Source organism: Cnephaeus nilssonii (assembly GCF_951640355.1).
Source record: "Cnephaeus nilssonii genome assembly, chromosome: 18".
Lineage (NCBI taxonomy): Eukaryota > Metazoa > Chordata > Mammalia > Chiroptera > Vespertilionidae > Cnephaeus > Cnephaeus nilssonii.
The window spans coordinates 23,873,315-23,895,598 of record NC_137089.1 but is presented as its reverse complement, the minus strand read 5'-3'; the positions used below and the strand labels follow the sequence as shown (position 1 = coordinate 23,895,598).

Below are 22,284 nucleotides of genomic sequence, written 5' to 3'. Positions count from 1 at the left end.
ATCCGGGACCCCTTGGGGGATATCGGAGAGCTGGTTTTGGCCTGATCCCCGCAGGCCAGGCTGAGGGACCCACTGGTGCATACCTTATTTCTATATACTAAACGTTAAATACTATCCGTGCACCAGGCCTCTAGTATAATAACAACATCATCAGTATTGTTGTTTTGGTCAGTAGGGATAGTTGAAAGAATTTCCACTGTGGTAGTTCCATTTCTTAGTTATTAAAATTAAGATGACTCGTACTTAACAGTGTTGTCATTTACCCCATAGTCATAAATGGTCACGTTTCTCCTTTTCACGCACTAACTCCGTGGTCGGCAAACTGCGGCTCGCGAGCCACATGCGGCTCTTTGGCCCCTTGAGTGTGGCTCTTCCACAAAATACCATGGCCTGGGCCAGTGGTTGGCAAACTCATTAGTCAACAGAGCCAAATATCAACAGTACAATCGAAATTTCTTTTGAGAGCCAAAGTTTTTAAACTTAAACTTCTTCTAACGCCACTTCTTCAAAATAGACTCTCCCAGGCCGTGCTATTTTGTGGAAGAGCCACACACAAGGGGCCAAAGAGCCGCATGTGGCTTGCGAGCCTCAGTTTGCTGACCACGGGCCTGGGCGAGTCTATTTTGAAGAAATGGCATTAGAAGAAGTTTAAGTTTAAAAAATTTGACTCTCAAAAGAAATTTCAATCGTTGTACTGTTGATATTTGGCTCTGTTGACTAATGAGTTTGCCGACCACTGCACTAACTAATCTTTGAGCTGCTTTGCCTCGTAAGCCTCCTGTTTCTCACATAATCAGTTTTGTTTTTCCAAATCGCTAGTCATAGATTCTTAAAGCTAAGAGTTACTGGAATTTACAGCAAAGGAATTTTCTTCTAAGGTTGCAATACTTAGTCTCTTAGAAGCAAGAGTTACCAAAAATTAACCCTTGATAAACCAGATTGGAATTTAGAGCTTTCTTTCTCCTCCGGTAGAGAAAAATAACCAAGTCCTTTACCCTTGAATTTTAGTATCAGCAGCGTCGCCAGCAGGAGAACATGCAGCGCCAGAGTCGAGGAGAACCCCCACTTCCGGAGGAGGATCTTTCCAAACTCTTCAAACCGCTGCAGCCCCCAGCCAGGATGGATTCTTTGCTCATCGCAGGTACTGTCAGCCAGCGCAAATGTGGCGGTCTTCTCTGTTGTTCAGAAAGTAGACGGCAGTTAGAGATTTGAAAAAGCAGAGAATGTACATCATAAAAGCTAATGCATTAAACATGGTTGAATGACGAATTTGAGTCTAGTACCTGTAATTTCTGAAATTAAAGAATTTGTCAGTCTTTTATTTTCCAGGTCCTTTCAGTGCTTCACTGTGTTTCTCTGAACATTTTTGAGATGGCATTATAAACTCTCTAAAATGGGAAGGTTTTATTTGTGTTATCTTTCATGGGAAGTAAGAAAACCTTTTTACAGTCTCGTAACGTAGCAGGTCATTGAGCTGGAGCCTTTTGCTTTTCCTGTTGGAGCACAGCACTGAGCCCAAGTCTGTGTGGGAGTTTGAATTGAATTGAGTTTTCTGATTCAACAGCCAGTGTTTCCCTTACTTAGACTTAAATTGTAGCAACACGAATGCAATTCTGGATGGACTTTCTCTGGGGGTACTTAACATTTAACACCTCCTTTAAGTGGCAGAGTTTTTATTTCCTACTCTAGGACTTGATTTAGAATATTTAACATTCATGATCTTACTAGCTATAAATACCTTATTTCTATATACTAAACGTTAAATACTATTTGAGGCATTTATTGGATTGAAAATCCTACACAAAGAAAAGCTGATCTTCTACAGTTCCCATTGATATATTTCTGTTGATCTATTTTTAGGGTGGAGGAAAATCTAAATTCTATAAAGCTTTCTTGTACCCACATAAACTAAATTTGAGAAACTGAGACACATTCCTTACTTAAGGTCCAGTGCAAGCAGAATTGTACTTCTCATACTTTCAGAAGATATGTAATTATTGCAGCAGATTAGATCATTAGTTTTATGACTTAAACGCAGTGTGTGTCCTTTCTGCATGGGGATTCTGTCTGCTCTGCTCTGTGGTAGCTTTGGGGCAGAGGAGAGCTCAGTGTTTCCAGAGCACAGACTGGAAACCACTGTACTCGCTCAGGCCTGGGTCAGGTGGGTCGGCTTAGTTTGCAGTTCTTTCTACCTGCTAACAAGACCAGTGCTGTTTTCTACAGTGTACAGCATTAATTTCAGCTGCATAGTCAGTACATTTTGATTGACAGCTAATATGTTTTTAACTGCTGATGATATTTTTCAAAGTTGTAATTTTTCTTCTCTATGTAACCAAGAGCAGAAGAGAGCTTAAGAACTTCTAATCTTTATTATCCCTATGGAAAAATAGAATTGATTCTTATATCCTCTTAACTCAAAACAAAACAAAATACTGGTGGTTCTGTGTTGTGTTGACCTTGTTTGAGTTCCAGATCATCTTATAATTTGAGGAACATTACAATTCTCTCTCTCACTTTCCCAAATGCACAGGCCAGATTAACACTTACTGCCAGAACATCAAGGAATTCACTGCCCAGAACTTAGGCAAACTCTTCATGGCCCAGGCTCTCCAAGAATACAACAGCTAAGAAAAGGAAGTTTCCAGAAAAGGAGTTAATGTGGACTCTTGAGATCACAGTGGCGCAGCTCTTGGAAGAAATATGTTTGCATCTTGAAAAGTCTTTCTAGCCAATAATAAAATATTAATTAAACAATCTTGAGTGCTTGCTCATTTGGATTGAGACATATTAGTTGCTTATTTTTGTCTTTCTTCTATCTATTAATTTCCAAAATATAAATGTCTTCACCAGAAACTTCAACCAGGCCCTGACCTCCATCCATCACCTTGGCTGCCCCTGAGCTGCCACCTCTCAACCACACAGTCCAGTACTGCTTGTCCCAACTCCTGACCCAGAGGCCTGGAACCCAGTGTGAATCCTAGCACTTCATCGCTCAAGCCCCTGGAACCACAGGCTCCATGTCGTGGCCCCCCTCCCCACCCTCCCCATCCCCCGGGCTGGAGTCGCTCAGGGAGCTTCCCAGAGGTCCGCCTGCCTTGTTTTTCCTCGGGTGATGGTTGGCCAGTCCTCATGCCCATAGGCCATTGGGCACAGGTATTTGAAAGAAATCGCTTTACCAAAGGACTGTATTTTGTATGAAAACGAAATTCTTTCTGTGTCTGTTTTCAAATTTAGAACTTCATGTTTATCTTTTCCATACCATGATATAAATTCTTCTAAAAGCAGGTTTGGGGGAAGGAAGGAAGATTTGGGAAGACAGTAGTACATTGGAGAAAAACTTTTATTAGTTTTGTGTTTGAAAGATCATCAAAGATCCCGCTGTTTGTGTAATTCCACAGTCAGACTTACCTGCTGGTGGTGGTGTGCCTGTGCTACTTGTGGTGATTTTCACCTTGAAGAAGTAGATCCTGGAAGATGATAATAAAAAGGAGCGGACAAAGGGTAAGAAGGTGAGAATTCTCTTTTCAACAACATTGTTTTGTTTTGGAAGCGGGGGGGGGGGGGGGGGGGGGCCCTCTGGGATCAGGCAGCCTGATCAATATCTGGCTCTTTTCCCTTTAGTGTGTCTGTCCTTAGACCAGTTGCTTAGCCTTACTGGGTGAAGCACACGGCACAGTGGTGGTATGTAGCAGACACTCAAGGCTATTCGGGCTATGGGGTTATTAGCAGGTTTTTGCTTTTAAAAAGCCCAGGTCCTTGATCACTCTAGAATCCAAACATTTGCTCACATGTGATTTCTTACTTGAATCAACACCTGTTTGAGTATTACTGTTAGGCAGAGGGTTATTATCGATAAACAAAACTGGCCATGGTCCCTGCCCTTGTGGACTGTATACTCTATTGATTAACTTCCCTGCATTCTAATTGCCTGGACTTGAAATACATATTATTGAGTTGAACAAAGCACCCTTCAAGTAACAGAGCAAAATGAAGAAAAATCAGTTCAAAATGTAAGCTTAATTACTGTTTTCCTCCTGGTATAAAATTAATTTAACAAAATTCAATTATGTTTTTTAAAGGTGTGATTTTTAAAATTTTTTTGGTGTAAATTCCATATGACTGTTTAGATACCCATAACTCAGTAATACGTGAGTACATGCTTAATGGGAGATGGCAGTCATTTTTGAATTAGGAATTACTGTGGTGGGAAAACTGTTTAGGAAAACATGTCAATGGGAATTATGTCTCCACAGTATGTAGTGTTAGGGAATAGCTTCTGTTCTGCATTTGATGTGAGTGCTACATTCTGACATTTTTCAGGAACAAATACATGTGGTTCATCTTCTATAAATATTTGCAGTTTCTTCAAGTTGAAATGAGAAAAGCTCATAAACTGAGTACCAGGTCTAATAAATCATTCACTTACCCAAGGACAGAAAAGACAGAAACGTCTAGTATGTTAATCTAAATGAAAATTATGAATCAAAAAAGTAAAAACATTTGTCATTAACCCTGTAATCATTGATAATGCCTTATAAGGTTCTAGAAAACAGATTATGCTTAATTAAAAAATACCTGAGGGAATGAATCTTTAGACTGCCCAAAATACCTTATCCTTTTAATATCAAGGTAAAGTAAAACCTTTTTTCCCCCATTTTTGGAAATTGAAATGTGGTTATCTAATATTACCCTAATTAATGGAGGTTGTTGTGATTTCTCATTTACAGAATCTAAATATTTCATATTTAGTGTCTTCTAAAATGTTACTTCATTGTTCACGCTTTTTATAACGTTCTTTAGAAAACCTACATTGGCTTCACTTTCAAATTGTGCTGGCATAGAACTCTGGTATGGATATCAGGATGTTATGAAATAATTTTTTATTTGAGTTGTAAACTCCCATTTTTATAGTAAACATTCCTCATTTAAATTAAATATATAGTATACCATTTATCAATTGTTTCCCTTTCTGTTCTAACTGGGCATCTTTTGCTATCATAGTTCTTTCATAGAAATGGAGCAAGGGTACTTAAAGGGATAATACTAAATGGGGCCAACCAAAATAGCTATAGGGCTTGTTTTATCAGAGCATCCTCCCTTCTTTGGGATGTATGGAAGGGCTGACAGTGGTTATTAGATAAGTAACAAAGGGAAGGATGCAGATGTGTGCCTATCATAATGCTGACTAAGGTGAGGGGAAAGCAGTGGATGGTTTCTGCATCCCATGACCCAGGGCTGCACTGGAGTAGTGAGAACCTGCTTGTGTCTGAACCTCTTTGGATGGATTGGGTTAATCTGACTCCAAGTTATTCTTACTCAAGACTGGGCGCGAGTAGATGGAGATCCAGAGCTACTGGGAGGTTACAGTGCATTGGAACAAACAGTTGTGGCCTCATTCCCACTGCCTTGAGCTGCTTTTTACATAGATGACACTCCCTATAATGCACCTTAGCCTGCTTGGCCCCACAGCTCCTGGCAGTACCCGCTATGGCTATACTGACCCCACAATGGTGATTTTAGGGATGCAGTCCATGGATGCAGAAATGGTTTCCCAGGGCCACCACTCCCGCATTGGGGAGTGTGGACTACCTTGTAGGGATTTAGTCTACCCCAGACATTTCTTGACCTGTATCCTCCTTGTTCTCATAGGCTAATCAATCATATGAACAGTTTTTTAGAGTCACAATTTGACTTCATGGGATTGATGTTGGAATTTCTTACAACTGTGAGTTAGGCATCAATTTTCAATCCTTGAATCAGTGGTAAGCGGTCTACCAAAGATTGGATGCAGCCTCAGGTCTCACTAATTTATTCCCTGGAACATTCGTGAGCTGCAGGGATAGTGGATGGGGTGCTGAATCTGTGCTTCCTAGAAGTTTTTTTTTAATAGTTTCTTTCCATGTGCATCCTTGTCCCCTTGGAAAAAAAGTATAAGCAAATTCTGATCCACTGATCTTGTACTACAAAGAAAGGAAAAAGATGACTTTCTCTGTTAATCCAAAAATTGCTGGTTTTACATTTGGACAAAAGTGAGGGACTCTACCATTTCTTAAAAAAATATATATATATAATTTATTGATTTCAGAGAGAGGGAGAGAAACATTGATTTCAGAGAGAGGGAGAGGAAATCTGCTGCCTCTTGCATGCCCCCAACTGGGGCCCGCGCCTGCAACCCGGGTGTGTGCCCTGATTGGGAATCGAACCATGACCTCCTGGTTCATAGGTCAATGCTCAACCACTGAGCCATGCCAGCCAGGCTCTACCATTTCTTGGTCAAAACTGTAACAATGCAGGGTGTCCCATTTCCAAGCATCCTTATTTAAAATAACTCCATCAACGCAAATTGCAGCAGGGATATATTCTTGCTTCTGGCATTTGTGTCAACCCAAAGACATAAACTCAGGTGTCACTTCTACTTCCTTCCGTAATATTTTTTTTCATTGACCCTTCTCCAGGGCACAGCCGTTTCTGTCATCTTCCATCTTTCTCTGTGGACATGGAGGCAGAGGATTTGTTTAACTTTCAGCAGTGTTTACTGCTTCTGACAGCAAATGGTCCTCGCCTTTTCTTCCTGGACCGTAGTCTCTCTTGCCAACGTTTTACTTTGTATGTATTGGAAACGGTTCTTGTTTTGTCAAATCCCCTGGGTAATCTTTCCCCACCTTTGTTTATCTTGTCATTTGGCTTTTTCGTGCTTAACTCATTCCCAAAGTCAATCTGCATGTGTTTCCTTATTTTTGATTCTTACCCTTCTCTATTTTGAGGTTTTTAAATTGCATTTCATTTTTTTAAATAGCTGCAAAGATTTTAATTTTTTTTTTTGCCCTGATCTAATCATGCCTCTCCGAATGCCATAATTCTGCAATCAGGCGGGCGAGTGTCCCAATAACCTCATCTCCGAGATCACAATGGTGAGGGTCTCTTTCTCTTGGATGCGTGCAGCTCCCATTATTGCTAATGAAAGGTCTTCATGTGCATTAAGGGGAAACTAGCCCTCTAATGAGATACAGAGAGGAATTGCAGCTGGTGATTTCCACTTCTAGCCACTGTACTATAACAGAAACGCACTCTCAGGAGGCAATGGGCCAGAGAAACACAAAATGCATGTGCTGCCTATGTAAAATATCCAGTCTGGTCTTAATGGATGGGCACCATTGTTTTGGCTTGTGGTTTCTGATGTTCCATGTCTGCCAAGGGGGACCCCTATTACGGAGGCGGAAGACCCTGATACTTGGAGAAGAAAGTGAATAGACTAATTACATTGTATTTGAAGCGGCTTTTAAGAACGATCTTCAACATTAATATCTTAGAGTTCACAAAGCACTTGCTTGTATATTTTCTCATTTGGAAGGAAATGGGAAAGGGGCACAAATGTGTTGTGTAGTCAATGTGCTTGGTGCTGAGAATACTAAAGGGAGGAGAATTACTGCTCAGGGACGGTGAAATCGGACTTTAAAAACGATTAGAGCTAACACACGCCTAGGAGACAGGGCCAGGACTAGAGCTCAGGTCTTGGGTTCTCTGCCCAGTGCATGGCACAACCTCTAGAATAATAGTTATGTTTCAAAATAGCTTCCTATTTGTATGATACCTTTTGTGGTGAACCATTGTCTCCCCTCCCCCCACCAATTTGGGGAACTGTTTGACCCCCTAACTCACCCCACCCCCTAAATGCAGAGGATCCCAGTGATGAGTTCCCAATGTCCATGTATCGTTGGACCCTGGTGGACACCTCGCCCAATCAGTAACCCTTTTCTGGTGAACACAAGTTGAGACTGAGGGATTCCGTTGTCCATCTGGGCTCGCTTCCTGAGAATATCTAACCTCTGGTTAAGCCCTTGGTAACAAAGGGCTGAGAAGCCGAGAAGAGCATAGAGGAAAAAGCAGAGAGGGGTAAATGTGAGAGAATGCTTCCCGGTTCCTAACGCCTGGATTTCCTGGTTCCAGTCCCTTTCTGAGGCATGTTTGTATTCTTGCCCTTGGGTCTCACAAAACCACATTTGAATCTTCTTAACACTGCCTTTTTGTTTCCCCCTTCAGCCACTTTGAGTTGGTTTCTGTTGCTTTCATCCTCAAAAATACTGAGTCCAACTGAGGTATGCACCCAGGCTTATTTGCTATTGGGCCTTAAGAGATTTGAGAAGGTGTAGCCTTAGGAGGCGATGGGAGAATAAAAGTTACATTGCAATTATGTTAATAGAATTTTAAAGCGGAAGGGGGCCTAGCCTGACCTTTTGGGCATCACCAACACTCCCATTCACAGCTATAGGAACAGGCACTGAGAGCTTTAAATAATGGTTCCAAAATAGCCTAGATCGTCTACTCTTCTTTTGTGTTATTCTGCATCTCGGCATTTCTTTTATTGTTATTATTTAAAAATCTAAAAAATTTGTATTGATTTCAGAGAGGAAGGGAGAAAGAGAGAGAGAAGCATCAATGATGAGAGAGAATTATCAATTGCTGCCTCCTGCATGCCCCCTACTGGGGATTGAGCCCACAACCTGGGCATGTGCCCTGACCGGGAATCCCACCGTGATCTCCTGGTTCATGGGTTGATGCTCCACCACTGAGCAACACTGACGGGACAAAGTTTTATTTTTCAATTACAGTTTACATTCAGTATTATTTTGTATTAGTTGCAGGTGTACAAATCACATTTCTTAGAGTTTGATGATTGCCCCTTACCTGCTGAGCCTTTCTATTGGTGAGATGCCCACTGCTCATGGATGCGCCGTGGCGATAAGGTGTGTTCCCCGTAGCATTTGGCGCACAAAGGCTCCACACTCTCAAGAAGGAACAAGGAGTTGGGGGCTAATGAAAACCCCTCCCGCCTCCCCGTCACCCTGACCGTCCCGGCAGGGAAGTGGATGTGAGAGGTGAGCTCCTGCTGCTTTGCTGAGATTGGTGGTAGAAACAGGTGGCGGGGATTCTAAATTTGGTCTGAGATGAAAACATTTCAAGCAAATAAAATGAAGCTTGATTCTTTTGACAGTGAAGTTATTTCTTTAGAGATGCAGATGTCAGTTTTATGAAAGTACAAATCAGTGTTGGAAAAAGAATACTTGAGGAGGGTGTGTGTGTGTGTGTGTGTGTGTGTGTGTGTGTGTGTGCGCGCGCGCGCGCGCGCGTCAGAGCTACTCCTGACAAAACGCTTTGGAAAACTCACCTGTCTCTGCCTCCTGAACTTGAAATGAGATGGTGTGTGGAGTCCATTCCCTCCCTTCCCCAACTTACAGAAGGAAGGGAGCTGTAGCGATTTGTTGGGAACAAAGACATTTGCATTTGCGATGTTCATGTCACTCTGTTCATGCTCTGTGAATTCACAAATGTACAGAAACTCAGCAGTCATCTGGGGTAGAAGAGGGAGAAAGGGAAGGTGTTGATTTTGCATTTTGATGAAGCCCTGATGTGGCAAATCTCAGACGACAATCTTCTGTCTTGTATCAGCGAACTGGAGCACTTGTGGGGTGCTCTGCGGAAAGGGGTGGGAGGCTGGCTGTGAAGTCCTCCGTGGATTTTGGGCAGTAGCCCAAAAGATGCCCCGCATTTGCTGAAGGGATTTCTTCCTGAGCACCTTTATAAAATTTAAAGCACCTTGTGATGAAAAGATGATTTTTCTCCTGATGCTCTTATGTACTAGAGCTCTGGCTTCAGGAAGAAAAGTCAGCCAGCCATCCAAGAAGAGTGGCATGACTTCTGAGTCTGTGCTGAACTTGGCGAGTGGGCCCTAACTTTGCACATGGAGCATCGCTGTCGAATGAAAGTGGAATCACAAACCTACCCGTTCAAAATGGTGCTGCATGTGGGTTTTCCTCTGTACTGTGTTAGCGTAAGCACACCTCCTGGTGGTGATTGAGCAGACAAACATCAGGAATGAAAGGGCAGTAAGTCCTGACCCAGGGGCTTCCCCGAGGCCTGTGGTTCTCTAAGCGGCCCCCAGAGGAGCATCCCCTATGAACTTGTAGGAAATGCAAATTCTTGGGCCTCAACCCAGACCGGGAATCGGGAGCCTGGAGGGTGTGGCCTGACCACCTGTGCTTTAACAGGCGCTCCAGGATTGGATGTTTGCCAACGTTTGCTCTGGAACAGTGGCTCCTGAATCTGGCTTCGGGTCATTATTACCTGGGGCGTTTTTACAGTCAGGTGTGAAATAAAGCCTGGAAATCATTTTTCCCCCCAGTTAACAGATGATTTGGGGAGACATAATGCAATAAATTATTTTAGAGTAGCCACCTCTATTAGAGATGGAGGGTAGCTGGACAGGTCATGAAGAAGGAAGGAGAATCCAGACACAGCAAAAATATAAGCCCAGGCCTGGAGGAAGGGAGTGTGGGGCAGGGGTGGGGAGAAAAGGAAGAGGGAGGGAGAAGGGAGGAGACAGGACGCCCTGCAGGTCCAGAGAGCCCCCTACGCAGGAGCCTGGTATGAGGTGCCCGAGCCTTCCCTTTGAGAGACACCAGCTTCCCAAACCAGGTGTGCACGGAGCCTATAAGGACAGGACAGCGGAGTGTGCGGCACTGCACAGCCTTGCCCTGAGCCGGGCCTCGGGGAGGAGCCTCCGTGATGCCTTCTCTGCTGAGGTCCGTGTTGAAATCCGGCAGCAGGAGGGAGAGGAATTACCAGTAAGACAATCTGCCTCCTACCTTCACTCTCAACTCCCCCTAATTAGAGTCAGATTTAAAAGAAGAAGAGAAAACAGAAGATTTAAATACGTATTATTTTTCTAGCAAAAATGTAATTGCTAAACACAGGCCCCGTAATGTAGGGCGAAAACGTGTTGAGGTTGGCACACAGAGCCACCCTGTCCTTCTCTGTCTTTGCATTCAGTCCGAAGCCTGTGCAGTTCTGCCTGAATGAAATCTCCAAAAGGTGACCCATTCCATCTTTGGAGAGACTTCTTGTGTGGGGGAGCACCGTGGATAGAGTGTTACACCAGAGCCCCAAAGATATCCCACATTTGATGAGGGAATTTCTTCCTGAGCACCTTTATAAACTTGGCGAGGAGCCGTGCATTTTTAGCCAAGGGCAAAGTTCTGCAGGTAGGGCCTGAGCAGAATGGGGGCTGTGTGGCTGCTGGGAAGGGTGTCTGCACCTCGGAGGCCCGGGAAACATTGGCGGCAGTCAGAACGGAGTTCTGGTTTCTTGCTGCCAACATCTCTGTCTTCCTCTCTACTTCAACTTTTTTTTTTTTTTTTGCAGTTTTCTGAAATGTCTTTTTTTTTCCCCCCCAAGTATGCATATAGAAATTTAGATTTAATTTGTTACAGCTTGCATTTCAAACTCTGGAAAAATGAGAAGTAATTGGAAGATAACAGTGGCAGCTGCCTAACCAGTTGTTTAAAAATATGGCAATAAAGTATTAAATTTGAGGCTTGCTATTTTTATGCACGGATGTCTGTCATTGGTTTTGATAGATTTCTAACCTCACTACCAAGTTAATATTTTTAGGAGGGGGCAGGGGAGGACACCTATGACAATTTAGGGACTTATATTATTCCTGAAGAAAATTTGCAGTAAATGTGGCCCTGATGTAAACTTTATATAGAGTAGCAATTATTCTCTTAAAAAACGGGAGGGGGGGGCGGGGATGCGCACGGAGGTGGGACATCTAAGCATATACCAGGTTGCTCAATTGACCTGCACTACAAGGCAGCCTCAGATTTTGGATGAAGGTGTGGCCGTCGGGCAAAGGCTGCAACTGGTTTGATACATCGATCCTAAGAAGAATTTGGACTTGGAGGGAGAGGGAGCAGTTTTGATGGAAGAGACAGTTTATTTGCATTAGAAACGGGAGGCATGGGGTGGTGGAAGTGAAGTAAATGCACATCCAATGCCACACAGGACGGAGCTTCATTATTCCTGTAAAGGGAATTGGCCCGCAGCAACAGCATGAACTATTCAGGTTATTTTCGTGAAAGTGGAGTTCCATTTGCCCGTGGAGCAAGGTACGGCGTGTCTCCAATTGGGCATGCCCAGAGCAGTTGTGTGGGCCTTCTGGGGAGGAGGCCGCCAAGGACAGGGGACAGCAGGCGCTTTGAAGGGGATGGAAGGAGTGGAGGGGTTTCCCCAGAAAGACTAGTTTTGTGTGATATTCATAGGTGCTACTGGGGGGTGGGGAACCCACAACTTTTCTGGTCCAATAAATTAGAGAAAGGCTTGCTGGAACAGCATTAGACTGTTTCCAGAGTAAAGAACAAAAACCTTTTATACGTTAGTGAAGTGTAAAGTTGAGTTAGTGGCTGCCCTGAGCACAGAGCTGGATAGTAGCTGCGCCCTTTCACTTAACTGAGTGCCTAGGGGCCTGTTGCCACATTTTTAAAACGGAGATAAAGCATTGGAATTGCCAGTATTAGACCTCCATGGAATTGCCAGTGTTAGACCTACAGAAAAAAATAGCAATTTCATATGGTTCCGCCCAATTTTATCAGCACACCATGTACGTGTATAATTGTGCATAAGATTGTTGAAACATGTGGGTAGAGCTCTTTGCACTCATAGTAGCAAGGCTGTGTGACCAAAACTATGTCCACAAGCAGTTGATCCAGGACTGATATGGATTCTGGGGACTGGGGGGTGCAGGGGGGGACGTGAGGGAGGTCAGCAAAGGACTGATAGTAAACATTTCAGGCCTTGTGCGCCCATACGGTCTCAATGGCAACCACTCAGCTCTGCCCTTGTAGTGGAAAGCAGCCACAGACAATATGTAAAGAAATGGTTGTGGCTGTGTTCCAATAAAACTTTATTTACAAAAAGCAGGCAATGGTCTGGATTTGGCCCCCTGGCTATAGTTCTCAGACCCTGACTTTAGCCCAAGAAAGCCGTCAGTGGTAAAGGTGAGAAGACTGGACTGGATGTTTGGAGACTTAGGTTTTGTTTCCAGATCTTCACGAAGTTGACTTGGAGCCTGGCTTATCAAGTGGCTTGGTAGTTTCTGTCCTAATAAACTCGTAAACTGAGGGTAGCATGGAGGAAGATGCTATAAGGCAGTCTAAAACCTATGCAAATATTTAGTGCTATTTTCCTAGTGCCATTAACTGTGCGGTGCTTCCTTCGTTCAACACATTCTTTCTTAGCATCCCCTATGAACCGGTACCTTGGGGATGTGGTGGAGAATAAGACAGATGTTGCCCTCGTGCCGTATGGTGTATACATTCTCTTGGGGGTATTTCTTTTTGGAGCATTTTTGTTATGTGATTTAAATGGAAAGTATGCTATAAGATCATGGATCCTTCCACTTTTTACAGAAAACGCTTCGTCCCGAGTATAGAACAAGGTGCATGAGAAAGGAAGTTCCTTAAATAGAACCTGGTCCAGAGGAGAAGAGAGGGCCTTCTCCCTAGATACTCACCGAACAGGGCTTGGGATGAAGTCAGGCTCGGCTGGTATTTGAGCGTTTGCACAGTCTTGCAAGAATACTGTATTCTGTTTATACAGCGGACTCCGCTTCCAGCCGCAGATGTTTCCGGCACCTGGTTAATTTATCCGGGAAAGGCCAGTGCTCACTAAGACTCCCAAGTCCCAGGGGTAAGTTTTATGGGTGGGGAAACTGAGGTACTGAAATTGGTGATGGAATTGGCTCAGGTCACAGCTCGCTTGCGGTAGGACTCTGGCCAACACAACGGGAGGTCCTAGGCATGGGACTGAGGTCTCCCCCCTGGGCCGCCCTGCTCTCTGAGCACCTGGGACGTCTCAGAACCCCGACTCCAATTAGGCGTAAGAAGTATTAGAGGGACTCGCGAGCCTGCTGGGGAGAACCCGTTTGACAAAGGAGAGGCTTGAATCAGGAAACCAGATGTTGGGTCAGGGCGAGAACTTCAGCAGCCTCTGCTGCGAGTTGGAGGCTGTGTGTGTCAGAGACGAGCGGGCAGTGTGGAAACCACCTCTCTTCTTCCTTTCTCGAGCTGGTTTCTTTTGCCCCTTGACTGGCCCGTATTGAGTGTCTGTCCCTGGAGAAATGTCCTGGAACCAAAAGGGATTCCTGTTTAGATGGTTGTGATATCATTTCTCACTTTCAGTTTTAAATTATTATTTTTAAATATATTTTTTATTGATTTCAGAGAAGGAGAGGGAGAGATAGAAACATCAATGATGAGAGAGAATCATTGATCGGCTGCCTCCTACACGCCCCCCACTGGGGATCGAGGCCAAAACCTGGGCATGTGCCCTGACCGGGCATCGAACCATGACCTCCTGGTTCATAGGTCGAACACTGAGCCACCCGGCTGGCCAGTTTTAAGTTATTAAGCACGCCCAGGGCTGGAGCTACATGTCTTATTCCTTCTCCCCAGCGTGTGGCGGTGGTCACCAACCGGGAGGGCGGATCAGAGCCGCCCACAGGGCCCAGGGGGCCGGGGGAGGGGAGTGTTCGGCGTGGTTTGAACAAGCTTATTTAACAGTATGGTTTCATTCTGTGTTGGGGGATTGAGAAAGAGAACCTGTTGGCTTCGTAATTTGCCTATCTTGCATTTGCCAAAAGTGCACTTCCAAGAGTGAAGCCCAATCAAATTTTCATGGCCGCTTGGGATGACCAGTCATTCTAAAAATCGCTGGGAGATTTTAATGTTTATCACAAGAAGATTTGAATGTTTATTTTTTTCTTTCAAAAAAAGAGGAAAACCGAAATAAAAATAGGCTCTTTTCTAGTGGCCTGGCTGAAACAACAAGCCCAGAGCAAGGCATGCTGGAACAGTCACCACAGCCATGTCAGGACTAAACACAAGAAAGGGAAGGGCTGAGGCGGCTTTCATCAGGGACGAGAATGGCGAGCAAGTGGCTTTGCACTGCGTCAGGACAGCCGGCTGGGTTGGGTTCGCCCAGCCTGGTGAGAGCCAGGGTGCCAGTGCCGAGCAGACCTATCGCTGTGACCGCAGGTCCCTGGAGCTTGTCCCCGGGTGATGTGAGGTCTGAGCTAAGCCGGACCTCACCAAGTCAGGATGCGGAGGTCACTCTCAGCACCGAGGGCTGTTCAGAGGTGCATTCGCTCCTTCTTTGGAAGGAGAGGGGGAGGCACTAGGCTGTCAAGAACAAACCCCATGTTTAAATACAATAGTTTTAGGCCACCAAGGTGTGGGGAGGGTTTGTCGACATAGCAAAACTTAAATGGCTGTGATTTACTAAACCTCAACTTTCTCCTCTGTAAAATGGAAGAGTAACCGCATCCTGTTCTGTGAGCATTTAACAAACGGTGTGTACAAATGGGAGTCAGTGCCTAACACCTAGGAGGAACCGTGAAGGTGGCGATGTGGATGCTGAGGTTACAGTGTGCGGACAGCTTTCTTCTTCCGCTACCAGAATGGTCACTCTCCCAACGGGGAGGCTCTGAGCAATGGCACTGGTATGGGGTCGTGGGCCACGTCCTTGGAGCTGGCCCCGCAGGATGAGTTAGGTTTGCTCTGATCCATCCACACTCACCGGGCCTCACCATGCCTGCATTGATTCATTTTGTGCACATTCACTGAGCACCTGCTGTACACCGGGACTCGTGCCAGCCCTGGGCAAACAGTGGGGAATAAGCAGGAATTGCTGCCTGCATCAGTGGGCATGCCCCGGGTTCTTAGGGAAGCAGGTGCCCTTGGAGGGAAAAAAGGGGAGGGAGCTGGAGGGGTGGGGAGGGCCTTCAGATGACCCTGTGAAGGAGAGAGGGCAGAGCATCTGGTAGCAAGAGTGCCCGACTGCAGCCCAGTTCTAAGAGAGCTGGGGAGCCCTTGATGAGAAGTGGCTTGTCGGGAGTCCCAGTCTGGCAGGAATGGCCTGAGGCCAGTGCTGTGCTCAGTCAGTGGCTGGGAAGAGCCCATGGGAAGTGAGGCCTGGGCACAGTGCGATGGTGGGTGCAGAGCACAGCCGCTGGGCCCGGCTGTCGTTTACCCTCCCTGCAGCAGGCGACCCGGGTGGCAGGTTTTAGGGCTGGAGTTTACAGTCTAGAGGGGGAGACAGGCATGAAACAAATCATCACACAAGCCGTCAGTGCTTTGCCATTGTGATGAGAGCCATGGAGAAGTACAGGGGCCACGCGGTGGTAGAGCAGAGCCAGCTGCTAGTAGGGAAGGTTAGGAGGCCTTCCTGGAGGAAGGGGTTTCCTGGGGCTGAAGTTGGGAAGACAGGCGGGAGTTGGCCAGGTGAAGACGGGCTGGAATATTCCAGAGAGAGGTGGCTTGTCAGGAGTCCGTGGCCAGAGGCCAGTGCTGTGCTCAGTCAGTGGCTGAGCAGTGAGGCCTGGGCAGGGGCATTTCAGATGGGGTAGGGGTGGAGGGAGAGAGAGAGAGAGAAAAGAAGAAGGAGGAGGAGGAGGGAGAGGAAAGATAGCAAAGTTGATATCTGATAAATTGTCATAGAAATATAGAAATTCTGGGGGCATCTGATAAATTATCACAGAAGTACAGACATTCTGGAGACATCTGAGAAATTGTCATAGAAATATAGAAATTCTAGAGACTTTAAAAAGATCATTTCTGTTCTTTCCTGATATTCTTTCCTTTGAGATTCTATGATTGCATTATTTTTCCAGGAACAAGAACCACTCCCCTGAACTCCCCCAAGTGCACACTCTAAGACCCACTTGAGCCCTTGTACATACACTTCCAAGGAAGTCTGGATCTATCTGCTCCTTGGGGGACACGGGGACATGGTGCCTTACTGATGAAGGCTTTATCAGTCACTGACACCAGGGCCCCTCGGTGCTGAGGAGCAGTTCCAACCATCTCCACCGTATTAAACATGATGAAACGCCGACACAGGTTATAGCATTGGTCCTGGGAGTGTGCCTGGAGGACACAATCTGTCACTTTAATGTTTGTGGCTCCTGTGCACCGACCGGTTCCTGCAGGTCGAGTTGGGTGGGAGATAGAAACATCAGTGACGAGAGGGAATTATTGATCGGCTGCCTCCTGCTCACCCCACACGGGGATCGAGCCCTCAACCCGGGCATGTGCCCTGACCAGGAATCGAACCATGACCTCCTGGTTCATAGGTTGACGCTCCACCATTGAGCCACGGCCAGCTTTTCTTAAACACTAGAAACCTTCGCTGGTTTCTAAAATAGGCCAGTGTCCTTCCAACCTGTTTCCTCTCACCTGACCACCGCAGCCGGCCCCGCTGATCTGGATAAGCAAGGGCACCTGTCATGAGAGCGGCTCAAACATTCCTGGCCTCTCGGGACAGGGGGCCCCACCTGTAGGCCTGACATCGCCTGTTTCTGTTTGGTTCCCGGGCCGCTGTGGGACACGGTTGCCTTTCCCGCTTCTGCCTTAAACAGATTAGCAATATGTGTCATCTCGGCGGCCGCTGGAGAAGGGCATTGCTAGGATCACCGGGAAGAAATCAGTGCCGCGTGAGGAAGCGCTCCACTCTCCGTTTTCTGTCCGTCTGGTCGCCTGAGGAATGGTTCTTATTAGACTAGGATTTGTCTTCGGCTGTGTGAGCAGCGAGTGTTTGATCGGCTCTTGCTGGAGAGAGGGGCGCTCCCGCCCACACTCCCCAGCTCATTTCCCGTCTCCACATCTCCCCGTGCATCTGCTGCTGCTCTGCCCGGGCCTGAGGAGCCGCTGACAGTGATTGGCAGGAAAGTGCTCCCACAGATCTCTATATTTTTAATGGGAAAGGAAGGGAAGAGGAAAGGGAGGGAGGAAAGCAAGCAAATTAAAAAACAATAACAGCACAGAAGTTTTGCGGAAGAATGACAGAGAGCAAACGGGCCTCCGCTTGCCTGTTGTGATGGGAGGACCAAGATGCTGGCCCTTCGCGTTACTGCCACCAGCGGCCTCGCTGTGTCGCCCACAGGACACCCGTGTTTGGAACTGATAAGTCCTGTCTTAAAAGTGTTGACTGGGTGGCTTCTGGCTCGCTTTTTCAGCCCCTACGTTCCTGGCTTTTAAGCAAGGAGAAGCCGGGGCCTTACAAAGGGAAGGGAGGTGGATGAGGGTCCACAGAGTTTCCCTAGCACGCCCCGCCATGTGAATTGTGGCTCAGACACGATATAGGAGCCAGAGTGCCTAGACCCAGACAGGCTGGGCGGGCCAGCTCCTACCTTCTATTCACTTTCTTCACTTGGGTGTCTCCTTCCTTTGGGCGGTGTCTCCACAGCATTAGAGAAACCGTGTGGGAAGAGTGAGCTCCACGGGATATTTCCCAGGGGCTGCAGGTAGATGCCTTTTGTGACGTGATCTTCCTAAATCGGAGCTCTGAAGAGGCCCCGTGCCCGCCCCCCTCCCTGCGCCCGCCCCCCCTTCCCACTTGCTGAAAATGCTTCTGTGTGGCTCCCCCATTGCCCCTGCCATTGGATGGGCAAGGAATTTGGTGGCCTGGCCCCTGCAATACCCTCGAATGTCCTTTTGGTGGTGCTTCCCTCACATACACCTATGTGCCATAGGAGATGCCATAGGAGGTGCCATAGGAGGTGCCAAGCAGGGTCCAACCAGGAAAATAAGAAACCTTGTGAGTCCTTAAAACAGAGAGGATTAAATGCAGGGGCGTGGTCAGACCAGTAAAGAAGAACTGAGAAGCCAGCAGGGGATGCTGGGCACCCGGCAGCTCGCAAGCAGGAAGGCGTAGGTGGAGGGACAAAGTCACAGACGGGCCTCTGTTATGTGGCAGAAGCAGGAGCCACATGAGCCTGTCCAGCCGGAGCCACTGATGACATAGAGCTTTCTGAGTCAGGGAAGGAGGGAGAGAAATTCTCCAGGTGCCCCCCCCCCCCCCCCCCCCGCGGCCCCATTTCTAACCCTCTTAAGAAGGCTGCCATAACAGAATACCACCAACTGGGGGGCTTCTCACACTTCAGGAGGCTGGAAGTCCAAGATCAAGGTGCTGACAGGGTTGGTTCCTGGTGAGGCCTCTTCCTGGCTCTTTCAGATGGCCACCTTCTTGCTGTGTCTTCTTCACATGGTCTTTTCGTGTGTGTGTGTGTGTGTGTGTGTGTGTGTGTGTGTGTGTGTGTGGAGAGAGAGAGAGAGAGAGAGAGAGAGAGAGAGAGAGAGAGAGAAGGGGGAGAGAGAGAAGGAATGAATCTGGTATCTCTTCCTCTTATGAGGACACTAGTCTATCAGTGTAGGGCCCTACCCTTTTGACCTCATTTAACCTTCATTACCTCCTTAAAGGCCTTATCTCCAAATATAGTCACATTGGGGGTTGGGGCTTCAACTGTGGAATTTTAAGGGGACACATTTCAATCCATAACACTTCCTCTCTCCTACCAGGGCCTCCCATGGGTCAAGCCAATGGCCGGCATGGGAACCTGGGAAATGAGCTTACAAGGATCAGGGCCTGTGTGGTAAAGAACCACGCATGGGGACAGTGTGTACTGAGTTACATTGTGTATGTGCCTGTGAGTGGTGGCCTATGCTCAAAATTGGGGTTCGGTTAGAGGGAAATGGGGGAATGGGCACTGGTGGGCAGCCAAAGTGTGCACCTCCGAGTGAGACTGAGTCTCTGTGTCTGGAACGAGCCGGGTCTCTTGCCTTGTTCATGTTTTCTCTTTGCCTGGAGCCCCCCTTTTCTCTTTACTACCCTCTTGCCTGGCTGAGTTCTCATCCTCAGTGCCATCTCACCTATAGGTTGGATTCTTTCATGTTAAGTGCCAGGCTTTGGTGCATAAGAATCAACCAAATACCTGCCTTCATGAAGCTGACATTCTAGTTGGGGAGTGGGAGGAGATAAATTAAGAAATGAGCAAATAATAGTATTTCAGATGGTGGTATAAGAAGTGGAGAAAAATAAATCAGGTAAGGAAGGCGAGGAGTGGCAGAGATGCAGGCAGTGTGTCTATTTTATGCTAGATTATTGGCTAAGAAGACCTCGGAGATAAGTGCAGTTGACCCTTGAACAATGCTGGGTCAGGGGTGCCAATCCTCCCACGTAGTTGAAAATCCATGTGTAACTTTTCACTCCTCAAAACGTAACTACTAATAGCCTACTGTTGACCAGAGCCTTACTGATAACATAAACAGTCAATTAACACATATTTTATATGTTATATTAATTAAATACTGTATTCTTACAATATAGTAAGCTAGAGAAAAATGTATGAAGAAAATCATAAGGAAAAGAAAATACATTTATAATATTTATGAAAAAAATCCACGTTTCAAACCCATGTTGTTCATGAGTCAACTATAATATCTAAGCATAGAATTTAAAGACAGGAGTCACAAGGGCTGTGACAAGCTGAATAAGCCCCCCCTCCCCTGCCCCAAATATGTTTACATCCTCATCCCTAGAACTCATCCCTGTGATTATATTACCTTACATGGTAAAGGGACTTTGCAGATGTGATTAAAGATTTGAATGGGGCAATCATCTTGGATTTTCTTGGTGGACTCAGTGTCATCACAAGGAACCTTATAAGAGGGAGGTAAAAAGGTCAGAATTGTTAGGAGAAATGATGACCAAATTAAGAAGTTGGAGTGATGTGAGGAAGAGCCAGCCATCCAGGAATATAGGTGGCCTCTATGAGCTGGCAAAGCTAAGGAGGCAGATTCTCCCCTGAAGCTTCCAGAAGGAACACAACTCTGCAGATTCCTGGGTTTAGAGTTCTGACCTCCAGAATGGAAAGAGAACACATTTTTGTTTTTTTAAGCTGCTCAATGGTAATTTGTTACAACAGCAACAAGAAACTCATACACATGTAATTGGGCGAAGAGTATTCCAGAGAGACAAACAGCAGGTACAAGTGTTCTGTGGTAGAAAGGTGACTGGTGTTCTGATTCCATTTATTGATTATTTTCACCATTAACAAATTTATTTATGGTAAATATTTTGTGAAGCACTTGTCATATGATAAGCATTTTCCACCTCTACCCACAAACTAGGCTTCCTCACTGTTAAAAGTGCTTGTTATTTTTGTTTGTTTGTTTGCTGGTGTTTCTCCCCCTTGGACTATAAACTCCTTGAGAGCAGAGGCCTAGTTTTTTCATTGCTTTGTCCCCAGGGCTAGCACAGAGTAAGCACTTAAAAAAAAGAAGCTTCATTTAAGAAGTTGAAGATTCTTCGAGACACTTCCAACCCATGGAACCACACGAAGGCCTGTAGAGTGGTCTCCTTGGGTATTTATGTAGCCCCTGTTGCCTGGATTGTGGATTCAGCATAGAAAGATATGGGGGCATCAACTGACTATTCCCGTGGTTTTCAGGACACTGAGCTGAGGTTCTGACATATTTGATCAGGTTCCATTCTCATCCATCGTAAGGCCTGGGGAGGGCGTGTTAGTGGGGTCACTCATTAATGGTGATGGGGCTCAGGGACCACTGTGCTGACGAGGGCAGACCTAGGACCTCAAGGTCACCACCTCATTAAAGATTTTGCTGCTTAGTTCCGGTGTAATCCTTTCTGAGCCCAGCTGCCATGGTAACTGGGAAGTTATCAAAATCCTTCTGCAGGTCTGAGGATGTACTCTCCCCGCCCGCATCTCCCTGGGGTGGTCTCTGGCTCCTTGTCTGCCTAACAGCTCAAACCCAAACCTCACCGGCTGGGGAGAGGCGCTTTCATCAGAACCCTTGGATGCGGTTCAGGTGGGCTGTACCCTGATTTCCAGGCTCTCTGCTCACCAGTGTCTTCATTATTTCACACTCCAAATACTTGAAACTGCCATTGGGTTAACCTTCAGCTCCTTGCAATTAACCATGGGCTTTGAAAATCCAGCTGTGCTCAGCATTTCACTGGTGATTACAGATGCAGGCAAGGAGCTTCACGCTAGAGTAAGAGTCGTTGCTGGAGGAAGGAGGAAGGGAAAGTGTCAGAGGAAGAAGAATGTCTGGGTGGGCGTGTAGGGGACCGCGGGTGCTGGTGAGAGAAAAGGGCAACAGGAGAGACAGTGCGGAAGTGCAGCGAAGGGCTGGGGAGGGTGTCAACGCTGCACGTTAGGACAAGACAGGGAGAACGGGCCCATAGGGAATGAGTGGGGAAGCGGGATGAGAGGTGGGAATGTGAACACATGTTTGTGTCCTGAGGTTGCACTTAGGGATGGAGGGAGGTTGGATGGATGTTCATGGAGTTCTAGAAACAGAGCGAGGGCCTCTACCTTTGTTATCTCACGTAGAGTTCCCTCATGTGAATGTGTAGGCACTGTTACCCTCATTTTTATTGACGAGGAAATGAAGACTCAGAATGCTTAAGCAGCTTGCCCAGAGGACACATGGCAAGGCTGTGCTAAAGTTGGGATTCAAACCCAATTCAACCTGACTGTGGATCGTTGGCCCACTCTAGTATTTATCATCTCAGATTATCTTTAAGTTCTCAGCACAGTGTCTGGCACATAGTGAACAAACCCGCAATAACAGCGTTCTTCTCCTCTCC

The 22,284-nt window shown here is 46.3% G+C and overlaps 1 protein-coding gene across 1 annotated transcript in view; it reads left to right on the top strand.

Moving 5' to 3' along the window:
- Positions 1-2,767, top strand: part of EIF3H (eukaryotic translation initiation factor 3 subunit H) — a 96,559-nt gene extending 93,792 nt beyond the window's left edge. The window contains exons 7-8 of the mRNA XM_079796036.1: positions 1,009-1,141; positions 2,531-2,767. Coding sequence (XP_079652162.1) covers positions 1,009-1,141; positions 2,531-2,628 — 231 coding nt within the window. The 3' untranslated portion in view covers positions 2,629-2,767. The remainder of the gene's footprint in view (positions 1-1,008; positions 1,142-2,530) is intronic.
- Positions 2,768-22,284: the final 19,517 nt, after the last annotated feature.